Genomic DNA, 24,776 nt, shown 5'->3' on the forward strand with positions numbered 1-24,776 from the left:
TCTTGAGGCTAGCTATTGTGTCATTAACTGAAGAATGTTCCTTAGTCAATTTCTCAATAGAGTCATTGACTAAAGATAAATCAATGGTTAACTTCTCAACCTTCATTCTTTCCTCGGTGATAGATGCTTCAAGTGCATGGTTTTTATCCCTCTCTTGAGTGATTATTTTACCATGCAACTCCAAGCACCTATCGCTCTTCTCTAATTTCTTCATTAGGGTTTTTATTTTAGTGAAGGCCTTTTTACCAAATTTCTTAATCATGGTTGCTTTAATTTATTCTATGTTCTCATCACAACTATCATACTCATCACTAGAAGGATTGGTTGAGTCATGTACCTTCTTCCCCTTAGCCATGAGGCAAGTTAGAGTGTAGTATTCGTTGTCGATGAGTTTGGAGAAGAGCCTTGGTGATGAGTTTAGGTTGGGGAAGAGCTTTGATGGTGAAGTCGAGTCGGGGAAGATCATGGTTGGTGATGAAGAGTGGTGGATAGCAATGTTTGTGGCTCCCTTCTTCTTCTTCTCATCATCACTAGAGTCACTATCATTTGACTCCCATTCTTCACCAAGATGAGCTTCACCTTTCTTCTTGTCTTTATCCTTGTCGTGCTTGTGATTCTTCTTCTCTTTGGGACAATCGGCAATGAAGTGACAGGTTTTACCACACTCATAGCAAAACCTCTTCTTGTACCTCTTCCTTCCATCACCATAGGTCTTGCGGTTGCTCTTTTTCACAAATTTTTTAAGATTCCTGATCACAAAAGCAACCTCGGCATCAGAATCTTCTTCTTCACTTAAGGAATTATCCTTCACATTCTTCTTTTTTTGTTGACTTAAACCTTGAACCTAATGTTGTTGAGTTGCTTTGAGGGCTGCACTTTTATTGTATCCCATTGCATTAGGATTTTGATTGTGAGCATTGATTGCATCTTCATCTAAACACTCATGATGCTTGAGCTTTGAAAGAACCTCTTGGGGTGTCATCTCATCATAACCAGGCCTTTCCATGATCATGGATGCTAGCATGTTGTTCTTGGCTCTATAAGTTCTCAACATCTTCCTAGCAACCTTGTTGTCATCCCATTCGGTGCTTCTAAGGGTTCTTATGCGGTTGATCAATGCCATAAGCCTATTAAACATAGCTTGAGTTGTTTCACCTTGTAAGAACACAAATCTTTCCAATTCACCATAAAGTAACTCAATGTTGCCTTTTCTCATGCTCTTGTCTCCTTCAAATGATCTTCTCAAGGCTTCCCAAATTTGCTTAGCACTTTCCATTCCATTCACTTTGTTGAACTCATTCGAACCCAAACTTGAGACAAGCAAGGACATGGCTTGTGCATTTTGATGGAGGTTGAATGCTTCTTCCAGAGTTATCTCTCTATCTTCATCGGTAGGAATCATCACACCAACATGCATAACTTCCCAAAGTCTTGCGGCGATGAGGTGCATCTTCATCTTATATGCCTAATCGATGTATCTTGTTCCATCAAAGTGAGGTGGCTTGCCAAGGTTGACAGAAGAAGAATGTAGAGGTGGACCTTTGATGAGTTGTCCATAGTCGAAGTCCATGTTTGAATACATTCCCTTTCCATGAGGATGCTCACCTGCTCCAATTTCACTTGCAGTGTCTTTGGTTGCATCATTCTTGCCACTTATAGCATCTTCAACCTTCTTTCTCAACTCTTCCTTCATCTTGCTCATCTCATCTTGCATCTTCTTCATTTCATCTTGGAAAAGCTTTGCTTGCTCAGCCATCAACTCTTTTGCAATTTGCTTGGCCATCTCGGTGGCATCGGCTTGCATCTTTTTGGTGTCCGACATTATTTCTTCTCACGCGGTGAAGCGCTAAAAGAAGACCTTGCTCTGATACCAATTGAAAGGATCTAACAATTCCTAGAGGGAGGGTGAATAGGCGTATCTAAAAATTTACTGCAAATGCTAAGTTTAAATTTGTCAGCCAATGTCGAAGTCCCGACAGTTTGGGTCGGAACTCCCAACGTCATCAGAAGTTTTGGCACAAACTGTCAGAAGTCCCTATGCTTATGTGAACTACAAAAGCAATGCCAAATTTAAGTTTGTGGATAAATAATCTTACAACCCCACTTCCTAGTGGTTTGATGTAGATGTTGGGTCACTCCCTTGACGCCAAAATGCCTCCAAAGCATAGATCGAGCCCAAACCCTAAAATAAAGTGAGAGAGAGAGAGACAAACAAATACAAGTAATCTCGAGAAAACACAACAACAACAAGCACGCGGGACACAAGGATTTATCCCGAGGTTCGGCAACCCCACAAGGAGCTCTTATGTCCTCCTTTTTCAGGTGACCACAAAGGTCGGAGTCTCTTTCACCTCCTTGCCTCTCTCAAAGCAACCACAAATGTCACTTGAGATTTCCACTAAGAAATCAAGGGTAATACAAACTTCCCAAGGATCTTTCACAAGATGGAAGTTCTTGGCCGACGCTTAGCCGGCTAGGGGCAAAGCCCTAAGAGTAATAGACACAAATCCAACTGGCTTGATGAAGAAATCAAGTGCTCAAGCTTGTTAAAGTGATTTTCTCACTCAATCCACTCTCCTTGGTGATGATCAAAGTGCTTGGGCTTGGAAAAGAAGAAAGAGAAAAACAAAAAACTCAAAGCAAAGGTGATATCCATAGGAGCTTTTGTGATTTTGGTGATCGAGACACTTAACGAGTGTGATCACATTTAGGATAGATAGTCGTACTATTAGGAGGGGTGAAACTCGTCGTGAAATGCGGTTATCAAAGTGCTTATCAAAGTGGCACTAGATGTTCTAACTCATTGCATATGCATTTAGATTCTAGTGAGTGCTAACACCCTTGAAAATATTTGTGAAAATATGCTAACACACGTGAACAAGGTGATACACTTGGTGGTTAGCATATTTGAGCAAGGGTGGGGAAGTTGGAGTTAAGGAGGCGATGTTTACAGTGACCAGACGCTGCACCGGACGCTGGACCGGTGCGTTCGGTCAGTTGGCGCATGGTGGCGTGGCCTTGGTCAAGTGATCGGACTTTGGAGGTGCTGGTGACCGGACTCGATGAAGGTGTGTCCGGTCCCTGGTGACGTATGCTGACGCAAGCACCTACACGAGAAAGAAAGGAGCGAACACAGGGGCATGTTTGGTCTTCGTTGACCTGACGCGTCCGATCATGTTTGGGTGGCTCTGGAACCTCTCTAGAGTTGACCTGACGCGTGGTGGCGCAGCATCAGGTGGTGGAGCGGTGTGTCCGATCAAGTGCTTAAGGGTACGGGCACACGCGCAATCTGACGCGGTGGTGGTGCGTCCGATCATCCCTCAGGTGTGTTCGGTCGTCACTAACACGCAAGCATGAGCGAAGTGACCGTTGGAGATCAGCAATTGACGTTGAACGCTGGGGACATGTGGACGGCTAGCAGCGACCGAGCGCTAGGGCTGATGCGTCCAGTCAGCGCGACCAGCGCATTCGGTCACCCCGAGTTGGGCTGCCTGTTGAGCCCAACAACTCTATTTCGTGGGGGCTTCTATTTAAGCCCCATGGCCGGCTCTAGCTCACTCGCTTGGCCATTTTCATTGACATAGCAACCTAGTGAGCTAAGCCAAAGCTCTCTCACTCATCTCCATCATTGATTCATCATCTTTATGAGATTGGGAGTGAATCCAAGTGCATTGCTTGAGTGATTGCATCTAGAGGCACTTGGTGATTGTGTTTCGCTCCGAGATTCGTTTGTTTCTCTTGGTGGTTGCCACCACCTAGATGGCTTGGTGCAGCGAGGATCATCGAGCAAAGGAAGGTGATTGTCTCTAGCTCTGATCGTGGTGATTGCGATGGGTTCTTGACCTTTCCCCGATGGAGAGCCAAAAGGTACTCTAGTGGATTACTCATAGCTTGTGGATCCTCATCTTGTGTTGGTTGTGCGGCACCCGATTGCGGGTTAGACGTGTGATGCCTATTAGCGCATGAACCTCCAAGTGGGTGAATCGCTACAACGAGAGCGTAGCTTGCCGGCAAGCAAGTGAACCTCGGGGATATATCATTGTGTCATCTTGTCCCGAGGATTTGATTGGTATTCATTGTGATTGATTGATCATCTCATGTCACGGCGGTATAAACATCACTACCTCTCTTGTGTATTTACGTTTCTAGTGTAGCTAAGCTCTTTAATGTAATTTGTTTTGAGAGCTAGCTTGTGTCTTGTCTAGTGGTTAGTGAGGCTCTTTAGTTAGTCTTTGAAAACTCACTAACTTAGTGGTAGTGACTTAGCCTCTTTGTGTGAATTAGAGATCATATCAACTAGAATTGTGGATAGGAGGCTTACATTTTGAGTAGGCTAGCGCAACACATGCTTCGCTTCATAATTGTCTAACCACTTGGCTTAAGTGTTGTTGTAGAAATTTTTATAGGCTATTCACCTCGCTCTAGCCATTAGAACCTTTCAGTAGTCCTAGCCTTCTAGTAGCTGCATGTACAGGCGTGGACATAAAAAATGCAAATCTATCGGAGTGCTGTCGTCCACACTCCACACGTTTTAATAATCCCCACCTAGTGGAGGAAGAAAAATCCCCACCGAGCGAGCTTCCCATCCACATGTGTGAGGTACGAGCGCACGCCTCTTTCCTTTCCCTTCTAAAACCTTCCCTTCGCTTCCTTGCCCTTCGCACACTTCGCCGTACTACAACAAGCACACTTCCCCATCCCTTCAAGACCTCGTCCCTATGTAGGCAAATGCGTTGAGGTGACAAGATGGCTGAGGCCGGTGGTGCTGACCTGATGAAGCCCCGCAGCAGGATCCACGACCTCGTGAAGTCGGGCGGCTGCAGCGGCAAGTCTGGTTCTTGCAGGACTACAGCGCACGCCAGCGCTACTGGGGACCGTCGGACACATCGTCAAGGCGCCTCCGAATCAGTGGTGAAGCCAAGTAGCACCGAATTGGCTCAGGATGCGTGGATCTTCGTTCACAGGTGCCGAATCAAGAGGGTTGGCTTACGCTTCAGCTCCTAGGGTGACATGTACGTCTCTGACTCAAAAGATGAAGAAGAGTCCCCTGAGCTGGCCATGAATTCGGCAGTCGGCGTGGAGCTGGCCCCTACGGTGGCTGCAGACGGGGCTACCAGCGTGGATCTGGCCCCTACGGTGGCTGCGGCCGGGGCTGCCGGCATGGATGTGGCCCCTGTTGTGGCCGCGGATGGGGTTGCCGGCGTGGAGATGAACCTGGAGGTAGATGGGCGCCTGGCAAAAAAGGTGCTTGGGGAGGATATGCACCTAGAGGTGGCTACGTGCCTAGCTGAGGTGCTCTCCGAGATGGAACCTTTCTACCACGAATGCTTCATCGACATGTACAAGGTTATGGTGACGTTGTTCTTCACCCCTCCCCCTAGTTTATTTCCTGTTGATTCAAAGTATAAATTGATCTTCCTGGAGGCAGTGGATTTCATCTCCTCCATCAGCAAGCTCTTGATTTAGGTCTGGTAAGGGCTCTTTACTTCCTTCCCCTTGTACTATGTTTAGATCTAAGGCTATCTCCAACAACAACACGCAAAATACAAGTCCCATTCGTTCTTTGGGTAGCGCTACAGGCAAAAGGTTCGATACATATTCGGCATCTTCTCCAACAACAAGACAAAAAAAGAATCCTTTCTGCAAATGAGTTTTCAGGAGAGATGATGTCCATATTTGGGTTGTGCCTCATAGCAACCCAAAATAGGTCTCCCGTATAGGTACTCTGTTGGAGGCTGATTTTGGGTCTCTTGCTATTCATTTTGGGTTTATGTGTCCATATAGGTTGCTTGTTGGAGACAGTCTAAGAGCATGGCTGAAGATGGAATGGATTGCAGGCTTATGGTGGTTGGTACTGTATTTAGATCAAGTTGGGGTTGTCCATCTTCTGATCCAGTTTGGAACTGATTTCGGTTGATTCAATAGTGTTCTGTGAGAAAGAATAAGCTGAAACAAGTTGAGACTAGACAAGGAGAACAGGTAGACTGTGTTTAGATCTATGAGTATGGCTGAAAATGGAATGAATTGCAGGCTGAAGATGGAGGGGGGAAGCCTTTTGTTGGTGGAGTCTTTATAGTGGGGCAATGATGCGCAGTTCAAATTTCAGGCTCAATGCGCATGGACGCCAGAATGGGACCAGAACTTTGTGTAGTATTCTTGGCCACATTCTACTCCTTGTATTGCTACGGTTGCTTTTTTTGTCTGTTGTTTGTGCCGTTGAAATTGTGATCACACATTATGCCAGTGATGTTGGCTTCATTCCATTGCCGGGTTAATCAGTACTGTGCCAGTTATGTGAGCTGCACTTTTTAGGGGTAGAATTGTAATTTCCCATCTACAGTAAATTTTCCATTTAAATTTGGTCGGAGGGAGTATATTTTGATGCAGAATTGGTTTCGTTGGTCTGTTTGGCGATGCATTAAATCGATAGATGCCCAGGTCCAGCGTTTCGCTGATCTGATCTCGTGCGCGCGTTGGATCGTTCGTAGCAAATCGGCAGAAAATCGTGTGATGCCCTACATGTATGTGAAGAAACGAAGTACTCCTACTAGAATAGCTAGGTGACCCAGGTGGAGCCCATCCATCGATGAGACGATGCTTCATTCTTGCTGTCGTGGCTCTAATAATCCGGTTTTTTTTTTTTTGAGAAAGAACAATCCAGTAGTAATTAATCCTAGTTGTAAGTAATTTCCGTAGGGCCTGAATCCGAATCCAGCGCGGTCAGGGCGCGGCGCTCGATGGCGATGCGTTTGCTCGGTCTCCGCCACACCTGCGCAAGAAAAGGCCCAGTCCACTCAAAACGACTGACCGAGCCTCCGAGTAGTAGAACAGAACGGCCCAGTCCACTCAAAACGACTGCAGTGCCACTCCCTGTCTCTCTAACAGGCAGTTTGAAGTTTTTTTTTTTGAAACCGGGTGAACTTTCATTACTCAACTGCAATCAAGTCATTAGCAGCGATTACATGGACACTATCAGGGATAAAGCTCATAATTTGCTCTTCTCCCTGATTACATAACAGACCCAGGGCAGCTAGCTCGTGAGCAGCTTGATTACATTCTCTACCTTTATCTCCGCTATCAAGAGTCCCACAGCAGCCTCGTCAAAGCCACTGGTCGTAATTGCTTGGACAGCTAACTTTGAATCTGTTTCAGCGATCAGATGTCCAATTCCAAGGTCCAAGGCGGTTTGGATGCCTTGGAGGCAGGCAACCAGCTCAGCATGGAATGCATTCAGAAGATGATCGACCCTTCCGCGCCTAGATACGATCACATTGCCTACGTTGTCCCGTATCAAGAAGCCCCAGCTGCCCGATGATGAATTGGACAGAAAAGAGGCGTCGCAGTTCAGTTTCAGAACACCGACCGATGGTTTGCTCCATTTCGCGTTTTTTTTAATAAAAGGAAAAGGTAGTCCTCCATCTCAAAATAACTAGGTATACACATCTAATTTGTTTAAGACAAGGTTCTTTACCAACTATTACATATCAACATTTGAAGCTCATAATATATTTATTATGAATAAATATTTCATTATCAATTGAATGACATTGATACATCATGAATGTTAGTATATTTTTATATGCATTTAGTTAATTCTGAAAAAATAGCTTCTCGAAATACGAGATGTGCGATTGTTTTCTGACGGGGCAAATATTAGATATGAAATGGCATGGATGATGACATCTGTCTAGTATTTCTGTGGCTGAATCGGCTGTTGTCCCCTTGTGTTCTCCTAGTGGACGCACAAGAGAATTTGTGACTGATGAGATACCTCTGTCCAGCGTTTCCGTGACCGAATCGGCTGTTGTCCCGTTCTGTTGCTGGTGGACGAGAGAATTATTTGACTGACAGGCCGGTCAAGGTCAAGCTCACCTAGATGGATCAAGCACGGCTAGCTAGCGTCATTAGGCTTAGGTTGATGAACACACAAAATCCGTATTGATTTAGTCATGGGTGGAGACACGTACGTACGCAGTTGACTGATGAACTGAAATAAATCAACCTTGCACTACGCCAGATTCTTATACTAGGAACGAGGTATTTTTACTATAGGGCAGCTGGGGTTGGGGGTGCTTCTACAGTGGGCGTTCTCGGGCCCCAACAGCCCAGCCATCTCTACAGATGGCACTGTAGGGGCGGCTGGTAACCTGAGCCGCCCCTACAGTTGGGGTTGATATGTAGGGGCGGCTCAATCACCAGCCGCCCCTGCAGTGCCCATTTATTTTTTTTCAAATTTCAAAATTTGAAAAGTTCAAATTTAGTCAAATGATAAGATAACCAAAATAAAAGTTGTAGATATTGATGAGTTGAACAACTTTTGTATTCATCACTTTTACATATGAAATCATTTAGGGTTTTAAAATTTGGTTTGAACTTGTCAAATTTTAAATTTTAAATTTTAAAATGTGTAAAACATTATCACATTCAAGTTTAATCAAACTTAAATGCTGAAACATGATTTTAGAAATTTTTAGGAAAAAAAAACCATCACATTTGGAGTTAGTATGAGGGAGAACAACTAGTTACAAAGTTTACCCACAGATTAAAAAGAGAAATCACACAGGTGAACGGTGTGACTTCTTTTTTTTAATCTATGGGTCAACTTTGTAACTAGTTTTTCTTCCTCATACTAACTCTAAATCTGATGAGTTTTTTTTTTATTTTTTTTAAAATTATTCTTTATCAATTTATTTTGTTGGTTTTGTCAATATATACATATGAAAAGTTTGAGCAATTTAAATTTTGAATTTTAAAAAAATGCAACTTCAGACAAGATTTTGGTACCCCAAATGATTTCAGCTGAAAAAGTGATAAATACCAAAGTTGAATAACTCATCAAGATCTACAACTTTTGTATTGGTCATTACTTCATATGACAAAGTGTTAATGACATTGTTCACAAATATGACACATCTCTCATAAGGTTTTATAAACTATATGAGACATATGTAAGATTAGTGAACAATGTGTACTAAGAATTTATCAAATAAAGAAATGACCAAAATAAAAGTTGTATATATTCATGAGTTGAACAACTTTGGTATTCATCACTTTTTATGTTGAAATCAATTTGGGTCTCAATTTTTTGTTCGAACTTGTCGTTTTTCAAAATTTCAAATTTGAAAGGTTCAAATTTTGTCAAATGACAAGATGACTAAAATAAAAGTTGTAGATATTCATGAGTTGAACAACTTTGGTATTCATCACTTTTTATGTTGAAATCATTTTGGGTCTTAAATTTTGGTTTAAACTTATCATTTTTTAAAATTTCAAATTTGAAATGTTCAAATTTTGTCAACTGACAAGATGACCAAAATAAAAGTTGTAGATCTTGATGAGTTGAACAACTTTTGTATTCATCGCTTTTACATCTGAAATCATTTATGGTTTTAAAATTTGGTTTGAACTTATCAAATTTCAAATTTTAAAATGTGTAAACCATTGTCACATCCAAGTTTGATCAAACTTAAATGCTGAAGCAAGATTTTAGAAATTTTTAGGAAAAAAAATCCATCACATTTGGAGTTAGCATGAGGGAGAACAATTAGTTACAAATTTTACCCACAAATTAAAAAGAGAAATCACACTATTCTAGATGATCCTTACATGATCATAGTGAACAGTGTGATTTTTTTAATCTGTGAATCAACTTTGTAACTAGTTTTTTTTCCTCATACTAACTCCAAATCTGATGATTTTTTCTAAAATTTTCTAAAATCATTATCTATCAATTTATTTTGTTGGTTTTATTAATATATCCATATGAAAAGTTTGAGCAATTTAAATTTTGAATTTCAAAAAAATGTAACTTCAGACAAGATTTTGGTACTCCAAATGATTTTAGCTAAAAAAGTGATAAATACCAAAGTTGAATAACTCATCAAGATCTACAACTTTTGTATTGGTCATTTCTTTCATATAACAAAGTGGTAATGACATTATTCACAAATATGACACATCTCTCATAAGGTTTTATAAACTATATGAGACATGTGTAAGATTAATGAACAATGTATGCTAATAATTTGTCAAATGAAGAAATGACCAAAATAAAAGTTGTAGATATTCATGAGTTGAACAACTTTGGTATTCATCACTTTTTATGTTGAAATCAATTTGGGTCTCAAATTTTGGTTCGAACTTGTCGTTTTTCAAAATTTCAAATTTGAAAGGTTCAAATTTTGTCAAATGACAAGATGACTAAAATAAAAGTTGTAGATATTCATGAGTTGAACAACTTTGGTATTCATCACATTTTATGTTGAAATCATTTTGGGTCTCAAATTTTGGTTCGAACTTTTCATTTTTTAAAATTTCAAATTTGAAATGTTCAAATTTTGTCAAATGACAAGATGACCAAAATAAAAGTTGTAGATCTTGATGAGTTGAACAACTTTTGTATTCATCACTTTTACATCTGAAATCATTTTGAGTTTTAAAATTTAGTTTGAACTTGTCAAATTTCAAATTTCAAATTTTAAAATGTGTAAAACATTGTCACATCCAAGTTTGATCAAACTGAAATGCTGAAGCATGATTTTAGAAATTTTAGGAAAAAAACCATCACATTAGGAGTTAGTACGAGGAAGAACAACTAGTTACAAACTTTACCCACAGATTAAAAACAGAAATCACACTATTCTAGATGATCCTTACATGATCATAGTGAACAGTATAATTTCGTTTTTAATCTGTGGGTCAACTTTGTAACTAGTTTTTCTTTCTCATACTAACTCTAAATCTGATGATTTTTCCCTAAAATTTTCTAAAATCATTCTCTATCAATTTATTTTGTTGGTTTTGTCAATATATACATATGAAAAGTTTGAGCAATTTAAATTTTGAATTTAAAAAAAATGCAACTTCAGACAAGATTTTGGTACCCCAAATGATTTTAGCTGAAAAAGTGATAAATACCAAAGTTGAATAACTCATCAAGATCTACAACTTTTGTATTGGTCATTTGTTCATATGACAAAGTGGTAATGACATTGTTCACAAATATGACACATCTCTCATAAGGTTTTATAAACTATACGAGACATGTGTAAGATTAGTAAACAATGTGTGCTAAGAATTTGTCAAATGAAGAAATGACCAAAATAAAAGTTGTAGATATTCATGAGTTGAACAACTTTGGTATTCATCACTTTTTATGTTGAAATCAATTTGGGTCTCAAATTTTGGTTCGAACTTGTTGTTTTTCAAAATTTAAAATTTGAAAGGTTCAAATTTTGTCAAATGACAAGATGACTAAAATAAAAGTTGTAGATATTCATGAGTTGAACAACTTTGGTATTCATCACTTTTTATGTTGAAATCATTTTGGGTCTTAAATTTTGGTTTGAACTTGTTATTTTTGAAAATTTCAAATTTGAAATGTTCAAATTTTGTCAAATGACAAGATGACCAAAATAGTGAGCACTGAGCAGTGTCTGATAGGGTTTTCGTCTGATTCGTTGCAGGGGCTACGTCTGTACGATGCCGACGAGGGCACGCTCCGGGTCAGTGCGGAGTCGGAGGCGGCACTCCTCGACTGGTGCTTCCAGGATGAGTCCGCAGCGTTTGCTTGTGGCTCTGATGGATCTGTGAGAAGGTAAATTTAAAAACGGCCACAATTTGTTTCTGGATCGCATCTTGAAGTCGCATGCCCTTATAGCATTTCCATTTACTGTCTCTGGCTGCATGATAGAATGAGTGAGAGTGTGCTGCTTGTACTGATAGTCAAGTTACACATTGTAATTCTGTGCATGATTGATGACATTTATGTATGTCTTTTGATTGAAGTGGTTATGTGATTAAGCAAAGTTCTACCCGTTGCAATCTGTTTGACCTTTGGTTGCTTTTTTTTGGATGACATTTTGATGCTAATGCATGACAGTGCAAATAATGTATGGTAGTTTTATTTTTATCCTTGTTTTGTTTTGCATATTTGCATTCATGGCATTTTCCAGTGTGACAATTATAGGATAAACAATAATAGTACTTTTATATGTGGCAACTGCTGATTTACTCCACTAGCACTACTATATGTGCAACTGCAACTACATTGAATTAGAGAAGATTGTTGTCAAGTACAGTCACATTCTCCATGCTAACTTAGTTTCACTTCCTTTAAAAAAAATTCATGCACGCCATCATGAGTGAGTCATCTGGTGCTATTTTCCTTTTTTTCTACTGTTATGCTGATCATTTCTGTTTAGTCATTAAACTAGTCTGCCTTTTGTACAAAACTAGTTTTTTTGACATCATCACCTTGCCTCTCTATGATCTGTATTTTTGCCCGTTAAACAAATTGGTGCGATGCATAAGGATGAAAACAGAGTTGTGTATTTTTTTTTGCAAATAAACCAGGGGTGGGCGTGGGCCTGTGGGTTGCAAATAAACCTCGCGTCGCACCGCAGGAGTAGACTTGCATGGCGTCGTTGTGCGCTCTGGGCTGCCCCATGACCTTGGGATCCGGCTGGTGTGGTGCTCCTCACCATGTCACCATCCCAGGTCCTCCTCCGAGCGACCGAGCGGGGCCACATATGCACTCGCCAATCTCGCCTTTACAGCTAACCTTTCTCGCCTAAATTATAGAACTACATGCACCCATTTCTCCTCATGCTTGAGCTATCGGCCTGTTGCAAGCGGTAGAGTCTTACCGCCTGTGACCGGAAGGTCCCGGGTTCGAGTCGCGGTCTCCTCGCATTGCACAGGCGAGGGTAAGGCTTGCCACTGACACCCTTTCCCAGACCCCGCACAGAGTGGGAGCTCTTTGCACTGGGTATGCCCTCGAGCAATCGGCCTTCATTTTCTGGTTGTCTCACTATTATTGCTTTATCATCAACACTGTTTTGCCTAATTTATAACAATATTATTGCTTAATGCCTAACACTATTTTGCCTAACACAATGCACATTTGTTGTGAAACATTCAATACTGAAACTGGCAGAATATTTCAGAGCTTCCAAAAGTAACTGAAACATTGAAACAAAATGCATGGTAAAAATTACCATGTATTCGCTTTCTTTGCATGTCAGCTGGGTCCCTAGACTCTAATAAAAGTGACAGGCAGCACTGAGCTTCTGAAAGTAGTTTTCTAGATCATAGGCCTAAGCCTCGGCCCTCAGGTGATTCTTGTACATTGTTAATGTTGATGTCCACATAGAAATGTAACTGGATGGTTGCATCTGGTGATACCGTGATAGTTATATTTTGCATAATATATTGTATCATAATTCAAAGAAACAAGACTGAAGGAGTCTCATTTTACCGCTGATTGATTACTTGTGCACATTTGGACTGAAGGAGTCTCATTTTGCTTACATGGCCTCTGCTTTCAAATCAGTCAGGCTTCAACAGAAGAAAGGTTGGATTTCCTTCTGTGTGCTGGGTTTAAAAGCAAGGATATGAAGATGATCTAATCAGGCAACCACAGATTCTGGAATATACCCTCAGCAACCTGAAATCTCATGTCGATTTTCTCACAGGTCAGCGAGCTCATCTCTTGAGGCCAGGTCAGGTCGCTACGAGCGCTTTGCATGATTGCCTCCCTTTACAATCCATCTTCTTTCTGATAGATACTGGGGAATCAACCAGCTTCTGTGTGTCCTCTTTTTTGCAGGAATCGACTTCAGGTAACATTTCTCTCTGCAATTTTTAGTTTACCAGCAGCAGTTCAGTGGACCGAAATTTATGTGCTTATGTGATCATTCCTTGCTCTCAGCTAAGATTTAATCATTTTTGTTCACTAGCTAGCTACCGTAACTCGGCCTATAGTTTTTTTAGTTTCAGTCTGTTCTGAATTTCATGATACAGTGATTTACCTGTAAGCAATCATGACTTGCATGTACTATGCATCTATAATAGCAATGATACAATGGAAATTTGAAGTAGCAAGAGTTGGTGAGTGACTACTATATAAATAGTAGCTCAAAGTATAAATTGGTGTACTTCCTGGAAATGCTTAAATATATGTCAGAGTTGAGAAAAAATTGTTGTTACTTGATTTGAATTATATATATATATATATATATATATATATATATATATATATATATATATATATATATATATATATATATATATATATATATGGTCAGATTTGAATTTGAATTATTTATTTTTTTGCTGGAAAATCCACTGTAGGGGCGGTTCTTGATTGAACCGCCCTTACAAAGACACACAGTAAGGGCGGTTGGTGATACAGCCGTCCTTACAGAAGTCCACTACAGGGGCGGCTGATATTACCAGCCACCCTACAGAGAGCACTATAGGGGCGGCTGAAAACACCAGCCGTCTCTACAGAGGACACTGCAGGGACGGTCAGGAAACCGTCCTTACAGCGACACCCTCTGTAGGAACACTCTGAGAAGGGCGGCTGGCGCAGCCGCCCCTACAGAGGCTCTAGAACCGCTCCTATAATTAAATTCTGTAGTAGTGTTGATCGATTCCTAGCTTGTCCTAGTAGAGACATGCCGCAACTATCTCTGGTCGCCGCACGCCATGAACGGACGCCGGCCGGTCCGGTCAGCCTGTGCCTGCGGGCAACAGACGCCGGCGGCGCATCAGCACGTCGCGTCGTGCGTGCCGTGCTGCCGCGGCACCCTTGGATGGCGAGAGACTCACCACCTTCCTCGAGAAGTTTGTTTACCTCTCTCCGCCGCATGCATCACCATCCAAGAGACCTGGCCGTACGGATGGACGCAATAAGATCAACAGGGACGACTGCTCGCTCCACCGTGTTCATTCATCAGTTGCTCCTGTCTCCACTCGATCTCCACAGTCCACACACTCGGATCCATCGTCGCCGCTGACTCCAAATGCGTTCCCAGATAGATTAATCCATCTTGCAGAAGCAGACATACAAGGACATTGTTTACTTTTTTTGGAGGTAGAGATATCGAGAGCCCGCGACGCGCGGCAAGACGACGAACCACACGACGAAGAAGTAAAAATGGTGCCACTGATGCACGTGATAGGGGAACGCCAACGTTTGCTACTGCGGAACGTCTGGCGTCCGGGTGTCTGGACAGGCCAAATGTCCGGGGGTTTGCGCCGCACTGTATTCCGTGCCCGCACCGCTTGGTGTTCCACGCTCGCACAGTGGCGTCCCCTCCACACTCACACGCATGCAGGCGGGCGTAGCAGCTGCAGCAGGTGGCTGCTGCAGATGGGTTTCACTGTAACATGTGCAATAATAGATCTACTTTTACAACATCTGGACGAAACACTTGCAACATACGTCTAAAACAATTGAAACACTTTCAACATACGTATGAAAAACACTTTTAACATACGTATGAAACACCAGGAACAGATAAATTTCAATATTTGACCCTCAGTTCGCACGCCCCTCCAAATTTGACATTCAATTTGTAAGCCTTTCGAAATATAACCCTAGGCATTCCAATTCTTTGAATCTGAGGGATTCTTGCTTTTTCCTCTCCTTTCTTAATTCCAATAAATCCTGGGCACCGCTTGGGACACGCGAAAAGACCTTTCTACCCCCTCCCCTTGGAAAGAAGAGTTGCGCTTGGTTTCTGTTCGGGGCCGACTCGTAGAGGGGAGTCGCGGCCGCGCTACTCGCGACAGGAGCAGGACATGCTCGAGCGCCGCCGCCCGGGGCTCGTCAACTCCGGTGCCGGTAACCTACCACCGTCGGGCAGCACCACTCCTACAGGACCACCAGCTCCACACATCTCCAGCAGCCCGCCATAGCCCTCACTCACAGAGCATTCCACCCGCGCGCAGGCTGTCGGGGCGCTAGGGTTTGGGCCGCTGCTATAGGCTGCCGCAGCGCGTCGCCGGCCTCCACCCTCCACTAGCCGCCGCCAGTGTCCTCCGCAGTCTCATGGCTCCTCCAGGGTAATGGCTCCAATCCTAAATCCCTCTATTTTCTGTTATGCAGATCTTGCTGTTTTGGGGGGCACAAGGTTGATATTGTGTCTCTCTTAATTTTTTTGTTGGTACATGGTAGAATCGATCCGGATCCGGATGGGGCATTTAGGTTGTGTGTTCAGTTTTGTCAGTTCACTGCTAAGTTGAATAATGGTTGCTCTGTTGATGCGCCACGAAAATTGTTTGAATGGGCTGTGGATGTTATACTTTAGAGATGCTACAAAAGGACTTGGAAGCTAGGGTGAATTGGGGAAGGGGCCAGCAGCCTATAATACATGAATTTGATATGAGTGGTGGTGGAGAAATAAAATTGGTGGATGATGCAGAAGTTGCGTTTGCATTTTCTGAAAGGATGGATGATAAGAAATTGTTCTTGTTTGTTGATATTGTGGACAAACCCGTAGATGTGATTTCGAACTCAGCTGTTACAGAGGCAGTAGTGAGCAATGTGGGGCATGATAATGCCGCGAGACAAGGGGATTGCAACAATGAGGCAGTTGTTTCTCCTCTAATTGATTGGGATAGTCTGGAGATAATTCCTCTTGCAGAAGATCAGATTGGGGCTGCACTCCCTGTTGGATGAGGAAGCAATGTATGAGTTTGTTGGCCTTAGAGCAGAGGATGAGAGAGCTGAGCAAGCTAGGATGGCTGCTGAAAAGGAGAATGAAAGTAACGTTGATGATCTTGAGCTTCAGGATGGAGAGTTGTTGGTTGATGATCATATACTTGGTGAGGATTCTGTGTTCTATGACAGAGAAAACCTTCCAATGAAAGTTGGAACCATATATCCTAGTATGGATGAATTTCGAGTTGTAGTAAGGTAACATGGTATAATGTGACAGTTTGAACTTGGAACACAGAAATCTTGCAAAGATTTGTTCAGAGGGTACTGCAAAGCTGAGGGTTGTCCATGGTCTATTGTAGCAAGGCTGATGCGAGATAAGCAGCAAGTCAGGGTACTAACACTTTTTCACAGACAACATGCTAACTTAATATATTATGTACTTTTATTTGTCCTGCATGTCTATTTTAATTTTTCAAGGTTGGTAACATGTTTGTTTTAATTTTACAGATTACATTGAATAAAGAAAAGCAATTTTGTCCTTCTACAGGGAGAGTGAGGACCAAGATGGCAACATACCATTTGGTGGCAGAGAAAGCAATTCCTCTTCTAAAGAAGGATCCAAACATGGGTGCCAAGAAAATACAAGAAGAGTTAGAGGAGAAGTATCAAGTGAAAATAGGCTATTCAACCATGCACCTCGGTAAGGACGTGGCAGAACAACAATTTTTTGGTACATGGGAAGAAAGTTTTGGATATTTGTTCAACTTCAAGGCAGAGATTGAGCTCAGAATGCTAGGAAGTGTTGTAGAGATAGATATTGTGCATACAAAGGAAGGTGTATTTTTCCTTAGTTTTTTTTATTGTCTGAAACCCAGCATTGATGGTTTCCTAAATGGTTGTATGCCATTTTTGAGTATTGACTCAACGACTCTCAATGGTAGATGGGATGGCCACATGCCTTCAGCTACCGCACTAGATGGGTATAACTGGATGTTTCCAGTTGCATTTGGGTTTTTTGATGGTGAGACTACTGATAATTGGACTTGGTTTATGCAGCAGCCGCAAAAGACAAGTGGAAATCCACCTCACCTAGCTATATGTTCAGATGCTTGTAAGGGCCTAGAAAATGCAGTGAAGAAGGTGTACCCTTGGGCAGAACATTTTGTCCATCTGATGAAGAATTTTAGCAAGATGTTTCAAGGGCATGCATTTGGGAGAATGTACCCTACGGCTAGGACTTTCCAACCAGAGTACCACGAGTACTTAATGAACAAGATGTATGCAGTGAATAAAAAGGTTGAGCCATGGTTGAAAGCAAATCACAAGTTGAAGTGGACGAGGAGCAAATTCTCAGAGGAAATAAAGTGTGACCATATCACCAATAATGTGGCAGAGGTTTGGAACAATTGGGTGAAAGACATCAAGGACCTTCCCATAGCTGACCTTGCCGACACTCTTTGGTCCAAGTGCATGGAACTTTATGCAAGAAGGAGAAGAATAGGTGAGAAATTTGAAGGACATGTAATGCTGCCAATTATTGTTCGCCAACTATATGCAATGAGTCGGCAGTTGAGTCACTTGAAACACAAAGAAGGTGGAAGGGATGAAGCAGAGGTGACAGAGGTAACTGCTTCACAAAAGATCATACGACATGTGGTTGATATTCAAAACCACACATGCACCTGCAGAGAGTGGCAAGTCTCAGGGAAACTATGTGGACATGCTTTGTTACTCATAACCACACGTAGAAATCCTAAGATGGAAGAGTATCTGCATCCTTACTATTCAGTGTACCATTTTAGACTAGCCTATGGTGGTGTGATCAAACCACTACCTGATAAGTCTCAATGGGTGAAAGTGGATCCTGGATTCAAAGTGTTGCCACCTCTCAGCAAGAGAGATGTTGGGAGACAAAGGAAAAAAAGAATTCCTAGCTGCACTGGGAACAAGGGAAACAAGGCCACCAGAGGCAAAGGTATGTGGCAGCTTACGTGTAAAAATTGCTTGGATCTTGGCCATAGGACGACATCTCCAAAGTGCCCTCTCAATGGAACAAAGAAGAGGTAAATGTGTATACATTTTTTTAACTAACTCACACTTGCTTCATATTTTCAACTTATCTCAATTATACATTTACAGGAAAAGTCGAGCCAGGAAAGGGAAGATAGGTAGGCCTGCTGGTTGCACGAAAGGTGAGGCGGCTCCAATTCCATCCAAAAGGCAGAAGGTTAATGTGGAAGAAAATCCAGTGAATAACAGTCCTGGACCTGTGGCATCAACCATGGCAAGTCAAATGAACACTAGCCCTAGACGTGTTACAAGAAGGTGATATTCTATGAACTGATCATTTACTTGGATCTGTACAATCTCTTATTTTGGGCTAAACTTGTAGTCTTATTTTTAGCCAAATGCAATTAACAATGGTGGAACATGGAGGGAGAAATCAGATCACTACAAGCCCAAGAGCTGTGACAAGAAGGTAAAATGCTTCAATACAAGCCCAATTAAACATGTGCATACTTACCTTTGGTCATCTACTGAACCATTCCATTTTTCATGTTATTCAGTTAAACTGGAGAAGGGACAAGTAATGCTGTGAGCACTCCAAGAAAGCGCCTAGATTTGAAGAAAAAGCTCACTCCAAGGAAGGGGAAAAAGAACGATGTTTGAATAACCATAGAACCACGTTACGAGTCCTTTGTATGGTTCTGTATTCCCATGCGCTGGATGGTTCTTTTGTCTATGTGAACTTATGTCTGGATGGTTATTTTGTCTAGTGAATCTCTCATGTGTGGATGGTAATTTTGTCTAGGGAACCTCTTATGTATGTTTGGTTATTGTCAGTGAACCTGTACTCTTAAATTATCTGGATGGTTATTTTCTCTATCCTGAAATTTGATTATAATGTGTACTTTGTTTACATTAATTTTTGATCAAATATATGTTAGATCTGTGCAGTTTGGGAAAGAAGAACGACCCTTGGAGAAGGGACCGTGAGATCTAGGGAGGGGGCGCCCAGAACGACCGTACCGAGCGCGCGCACGGCCTGAGGGGACGTCCAGGCTCTTTTTTTAGAGGGAGGGACAGAAAGGTCTTTTCCTGTGCCCCAAATAGTGCCCAAGATATATTAGAATTAGAAAAGAAGAGGAAATGAGAGAAATCACTCAGATTCAAAGAATTGGCGTGACCAGTGTTATATTTCGAAAGGCTTATGAATTGAGTGTCAAATTTGGAGGGGCGTGCGAACTGAGGGTCAAATATTGAAATTTCTCCCAAGAAAAAGACATGTGTATCCATTGCAAAATATACGCAACATCCAAATGAAACACTTGCAACATGTATGTGAAACTTATGCAACATCCAGATAAAACACACTTGCAGCACATGCCTGAAAAAACAAATGAAATATTGGGGACATACGTTTGCAACATAAGTGTACAATTGCAATATATGCAACATCCCGATCTACTTTTGCAACATCCATGAACATTTACAACATACCTCTGAAATAACTGAAACACTTAAAACATACGCTTGCAATATGCGCTTTCAGCGCAATGTCACCTTGCTTGGACGAATGGAGCTCGTCTTTGTGGAGCTCGACGCTTGCACGGAGCTTGATGCCACGAAGTGCGCGGAGGTCGTCGCTACAGAGCTCGTCGATGGCACGAACCTTGGTAGTGGCCGCGGCAGGCGGATGGAGCGCTACCTCGACAGAAGGTGCGAGTTCGGACGGCGCGGGCGAGCGGAGTCTGTCCAGCGAGGGCGGGCGGCACGAGCGGGGGAGGCGCCGGCGTAATCCGTCCCGCGAGCGGGGGCGCGCAACGTAGAGCGGGCATGCGACGCGGGACGGGGTCTGCGTATGAGTGAATGAGTGGATAATGATAACGTCGGGACGGTAGTCACGAGACAGACGTCCGTGAGATATCATTATCGTTTGCTACTGTGAGGGCAAGGCTGGCGAGAGTCTTCGTCTATTGGAGTCCGTCCGCCTCTCGGTCAAGTACTCACGGTCACTGACTCACTGGCCTCTATCTATCAATGCATGGAACAAGCTAGAGGTGGCTATTACGGCCGAGGGCCTAGATGTGGCCCAACAATCCTAAGGGCATGTACAACGGGTCCCTTAGCCCCGTCTCTTCGTTGTTGCATCTTTTACGAAAAACACCCTGAGCGTACGCGGCCGGGGGCGGCGAGCGTGCTCAGAGACCTCGGGGTGGAGAACACGTTGGTTGATATGTACGCAGAGTGCTGATATGAACTCAGCTTGGAAGTTGTTCGACGGCATGCAAGTGATAGGAGTGTTCGGAGGCCAGGTTGATGAAGCAAGAGATCGGTTTGATGGTATGCCTGACTGCCTCAGAGAGAGACAGTATCATGGATCGCGATGATTGATGGTTATGAGCAGGCTGCTCAGTTCAGGGAGGCATTGGAAATGTTCCATGAGATGCAGCATAGCAATGTGAGTGCAGAACTGCAGATGAGTTCACCTTGGTGAGCATGCGTGATCACAGCCGATGCAAAGCTAGGTGAGGATGGGTGATGGTTTACATGAACAGGCAACGGATTAAGATGGATGCTTCATGTGCTTTCGTCAATAATGCGCTCATAGACATGTATTCCAAGTGTGGCATCGAGAGAGTGCATTGGATCTTTTCAAGACAAGTAACACAAAGATAAAATGTATTATTTATATTGACGATTTAAAAAAGTTTTGTAATGGTGTTCATCTTATTTAAGCTTATTTATTTTCTATCAAATAGCAACACAATGGTATACAAAATAGTGTTAATGACTGAAGCTTGTGGGTTTTCTATCAAATAGCAATACAATGATATACAAAATAGTGTTCATGATTGATCTTGGCTACATACAAAGCATTAAATAGTTTGGAGATAGTGAAACAATCTATCCATTGTATGATATGTCCTTTTAGGTGTCTGTATACCAGATTCGATGCTCTTAGAGACGACCTACATGCCCTAATTACCCTTCTTCCCCTGCGTTTAATTTTGCGGCTCACAAACATGACCGATTGGAGCAACGAATAACCGATCCTGTTTGTCCCGCCCTCACATTTGTGTGCTACATAGAGCTAATTAGTCCTCACGATCATAATAATGAATTCTTCGCATCCAGGCGAGCAACGCTTCTCGATAACAACTTGGTGGACCATTCAGAAGAAATGTTGTACAATTTGACAATATAAGTTTGTCGTGTCACTTAGTGCTTTGATGGTTCAAGTTTCATCCAATTGGATGGAAACGGTGGACTTGAAAATTAAGGAGAAGAGGGCAACCTAATGTTCTTCTTCTTTTGGAATAATGCATCACTGTTATACCAGATGAGTACAGACAGATTCTTTGTTGCTTCCTTTATGCTTATATCCAACCTTGTTAAAGTCGATTCTCAAAGTGGCACAACCATTCCCTCGCTCTGACCTTACGAAGAGTCAATGTAATCACAATCATGGAAGCACGACAATGGCCCTAAACTTCAACTAATTCGCTAAGAGAATAAACTCTACGTGATGAAACATGGCACAGCTGAATGCATGGTCTTCGCTTGGGGGAATGACAGTATAACTCAAGTGATACTATACAACGAAACGCTAGAAAAGCGTGACAGCATATATAAAGCACAAATATATTACAAGATATAGATAATGGGTCGATGTGATAACCTAATAAACAAGGCGCAACAGGTCGCTTCATATTACTTCTCAAGAAAAGCCAGCTCAAAACAGATTAACCAGCTAGGAAACAGCAATAGCACTCCAGCAGAGTACTGACTTCTAAAGGGCCCAACACTTCATTCCAGTGATGATTTTCAGCTTGGGAGGGCGGATGCGTTCTGATCGCTTTCCATACTTAGTATGTTTAGTATGCCTAAACTCTCCGCTGATAAGTTGAGGTGGGTAATACTTTGCCTTGGGCACAGGCCACCTGTTCAAAATTTTGCACATAAATGTAATGTAATTCAAAAGACTATGCGGAGCATTGTTACGATACGTTAGAAGTTCAGAACTGAGAATACCTGTTAGGGTGAACGCTGCTATCGTCTCCATCGATAGCCCAGTCAAGCACACTAGATGCATAAACATCAAGGCCAACTTCAGCAGCAGTCGGTTTTGTTTTGAGATATGCCAAGACATCAAGAATCACATCCGACGATAGGAACAGGGTCCAAGTTCCTTTCTCGTCATCAAAGCTCATGCAATAGGAGTCCATGCCACAGAAGTTCATCCCAATAAACTTCCCGTCAGAATCAACGAGGGGCCCTCCAATCCCGGCCTTAGTTATTTTACATGTGGAGTATTGAAGCAGTTTGCAATCAAGTATGCCCAACATCTCTGTATGCTGCCCACTTGCAGCCATTAATATGCCAGATTCAAAGGCACACCCGACGGCTACTAATGTATGAGAATGATTACGCTTCATCAGTTGAATATTTGCTGGATGCGGAGCACAGAAATCCTTCACATTGACTAGAGCAACATTGTAATGCAAACTATAATGCTGTAATGCCCCTGCTCTGCGCTCTTTATTTGGAAGCAACACTTCAATCCTCAATTTCTCAGCAATCTTCTTGTCACCAACAAAATTTGAGACCAAGCTAGCTGAAGTTAAAATAGTCGCAGACCCATCCCATTCAATAAAAAATCCGGTGCATGCAAAAATCCTTTTTTCCCCCATAGAATGAAGCAAGCGAGAGACAACATTTTGAGATATGTTGGAAGAAACTGTTTCACTGAGTTCACTCCAGACACCACCACGATATATGTCACCAAAAGTATCTTCAAAACTATTGACCAAAACCAAGTCGCCACCTGGCATATCCTTCTTCGGGTAGCCCATGGAGTCTAGATCCCCAAATGGATCCTCATTGAGAACACCTGAAATCGATGATTTTGTCTTTCTTCCACCAGTGCAAGTTCTTTTTTTCTTCTTCTTCCTATTTGTGAGATCATCAGTTCTTTTATTCTTGTTCGAGCTTCTTGCACAATCAGTTATATTATTTTTTGACCTTGTGAGATCATCAGTTCTTTTATCCTTCTTTGAGGTTCTTGAGAGATCAGCACCACCCCTCTTAGTTAGCTCCTTCCCAACACTGCCAGCCTTCATGTTCTCTAACTGTGCAAGAAATTTACTCGTTATCAGAGACATCTGAAAAAGCAACAATCGTCCAAAGATTATACTTGCTGGCAGGAACAAGGTTCTTCCCTTTCCAAAGAAAAGGTTCATGCCAACAGACCCCAAAGGGTCCTTTGGATGCAGGGGTGAAAAAAGCACATGTATTTAGATCCCAAAGGGAATTTCTTCCATGCACATGCCACCCTCTCCCCGCCAGGTGACAGTAGCCCCATCGGGGAGGAATTCCCGGACACTGTTTGGAAGACATATGAGTAGAGGAGCATGAGTAGGAGAGGGTAGAGCTCAAACCATGCATAGCCGCCATGGCTTACCTTGCGAGCAAGAGGATGGAGTGCGCGCAACGTTGATGATACGAAGGGGACTCGCGGGACGATGGAGGGAGATGGGGACGGGCGGCGCACGCGACTGGGAGTGGCGGCGCTCAAATTAACCCTAGCCACCGTGTCTTGCTTCGCGCGGCCGCACGCGAGTCGATGACGAGCGCGAGAGGTGACGGAGGGCAGCCTAAAATTAATATTATGACTTTATGCATGTATACCACAAAAGAGAGTTGATCAGCTATGGCAATATACAATGTAGCCATCGTTCTAAAAACTAAAACTAACTGTGGACTTGCAAAAAAAAATTGAAAGCTGTGGAGGTCAATTTGTTGAGCGGTGTGAAAAATACAGGAATTGCTAATGCTCCCAGAGCTCAAGCGAAATCAGCAAATCACTCCATAGAACAGTTCGTTAATGATGTAGCGTCAAAACATTCTTAGGACAAAATGTTTACACCAAAATTTGGGAGAAGAGCGTGGGAACTCGCAGGCTTCCAAGATTGTGCCAATCAAGGAGTCGATGTCTGCTGATTCTCTTTAAATAACGTCAGCAGATAACGATGAGAAGATATGATTGGCATCGAGAAGATACATGTGGGACTCTACAAAAGGGGTAAAGATTAGAGTCCAAGTTATCTTAAAATAGGAATGTTTTCTTCGTACCAAAGATTGTACTGAGTCGTACTCGAGTAGGATTCGTTTTTAGGCTCCGGGTATAAATATCAAACCCCGGCTATTGTAAAGAACACACAATCAATCAAATACAAGTTACATACTTTTTCGGCTCCGGCCACCCTTTAGGAGTAGGAGTAGAGTAGATCTCGGCGAGTTCTTTAGCAAGTACGACTGCATC

At 42.4% G+C, this 24,776-nt stretch overlaps 1 protein-coding gene, 1 long non-coding RNA gene and 1 pseudogene across 2 annotated transcripts; 2 read left to right on the plus strand and 1 right to left on the minus strand.

Annotated features, from left to right (window-relative positions):
• Positions 1-274: 274 nt before the first annotated feature.
• On the minus strand, positions 275-1,456 carry LOC136488692 (uncharacterized). The gene is made up of 2 exons (XM_066485533.1): positions 1,067-1,456; positions 275-844 (listed from the first exon to the last, which is right to left on the minus strand). The coding sequence occupies exons 1-2, from the start codon at positions 1,454-1,456 to the stop codon at positions 275-277; spliced, it is 960 nt and encodes a 319-aa protein (XP_066341630.1).
• Positions 1,457-11,434: 9,978 nt separating this feature from the next.
• LOC136484967 (uncharacterized) lies at positions 11,435-13,754 on the plus strand. Its single transcript, XR_010766284.1, has 3 exons — positions 11,435-11,596; positions 13,334-13,475; positions 13,566-13,754. It is a non-coding gene; the product is annotated as an uncharacterized lncRNA (long non-coding RNA).
• A 2,345-nt stretch (positions 13,755-16,099) lies between these two features.
• LOC136488693 (uncharacterized) lies at positions 16,100-20,249 on the plus strand (annotated as a pseudogene).
• Positions 20,250-24,776: the final 4,527 nt, after the last annotated feature.

The sequence above is a fragment of the Miscanthus floridulus genome, chromosome 10 (assembly GCF_019320115.1).
Source record: "Miscanthus floridulus cultivar M001 chromosome 10, ASM1932011v1, whole genome shotgun sequence".
Taxonomy (NCBI): domain Eukaryota; kingdom Viridiplantae; phylum Streptophyta; class Magnoliopsida; order Poales; family Poaceae; genus Miscanthus; species Miscanthus floridulus.

What these genes read in the sequence shown, in the direction of transcription:
- LOC136488692 (XM_066485533.1), bottom strand. Translation starts at nt 1,456, where the DNA reads ATGAAGATGCACCTCATCGCCGCAAGACTTTGGGAAGTTATGCATGTT. An exon ending in CCGAATGGGATGACAACAAG is followed by an intron (nt 845 to 1,066) that starts GTTGCTAGGAAG and finishes CAACAACATTAG; the next exon opens with GTTCAAGGTTTAAGTCAACA.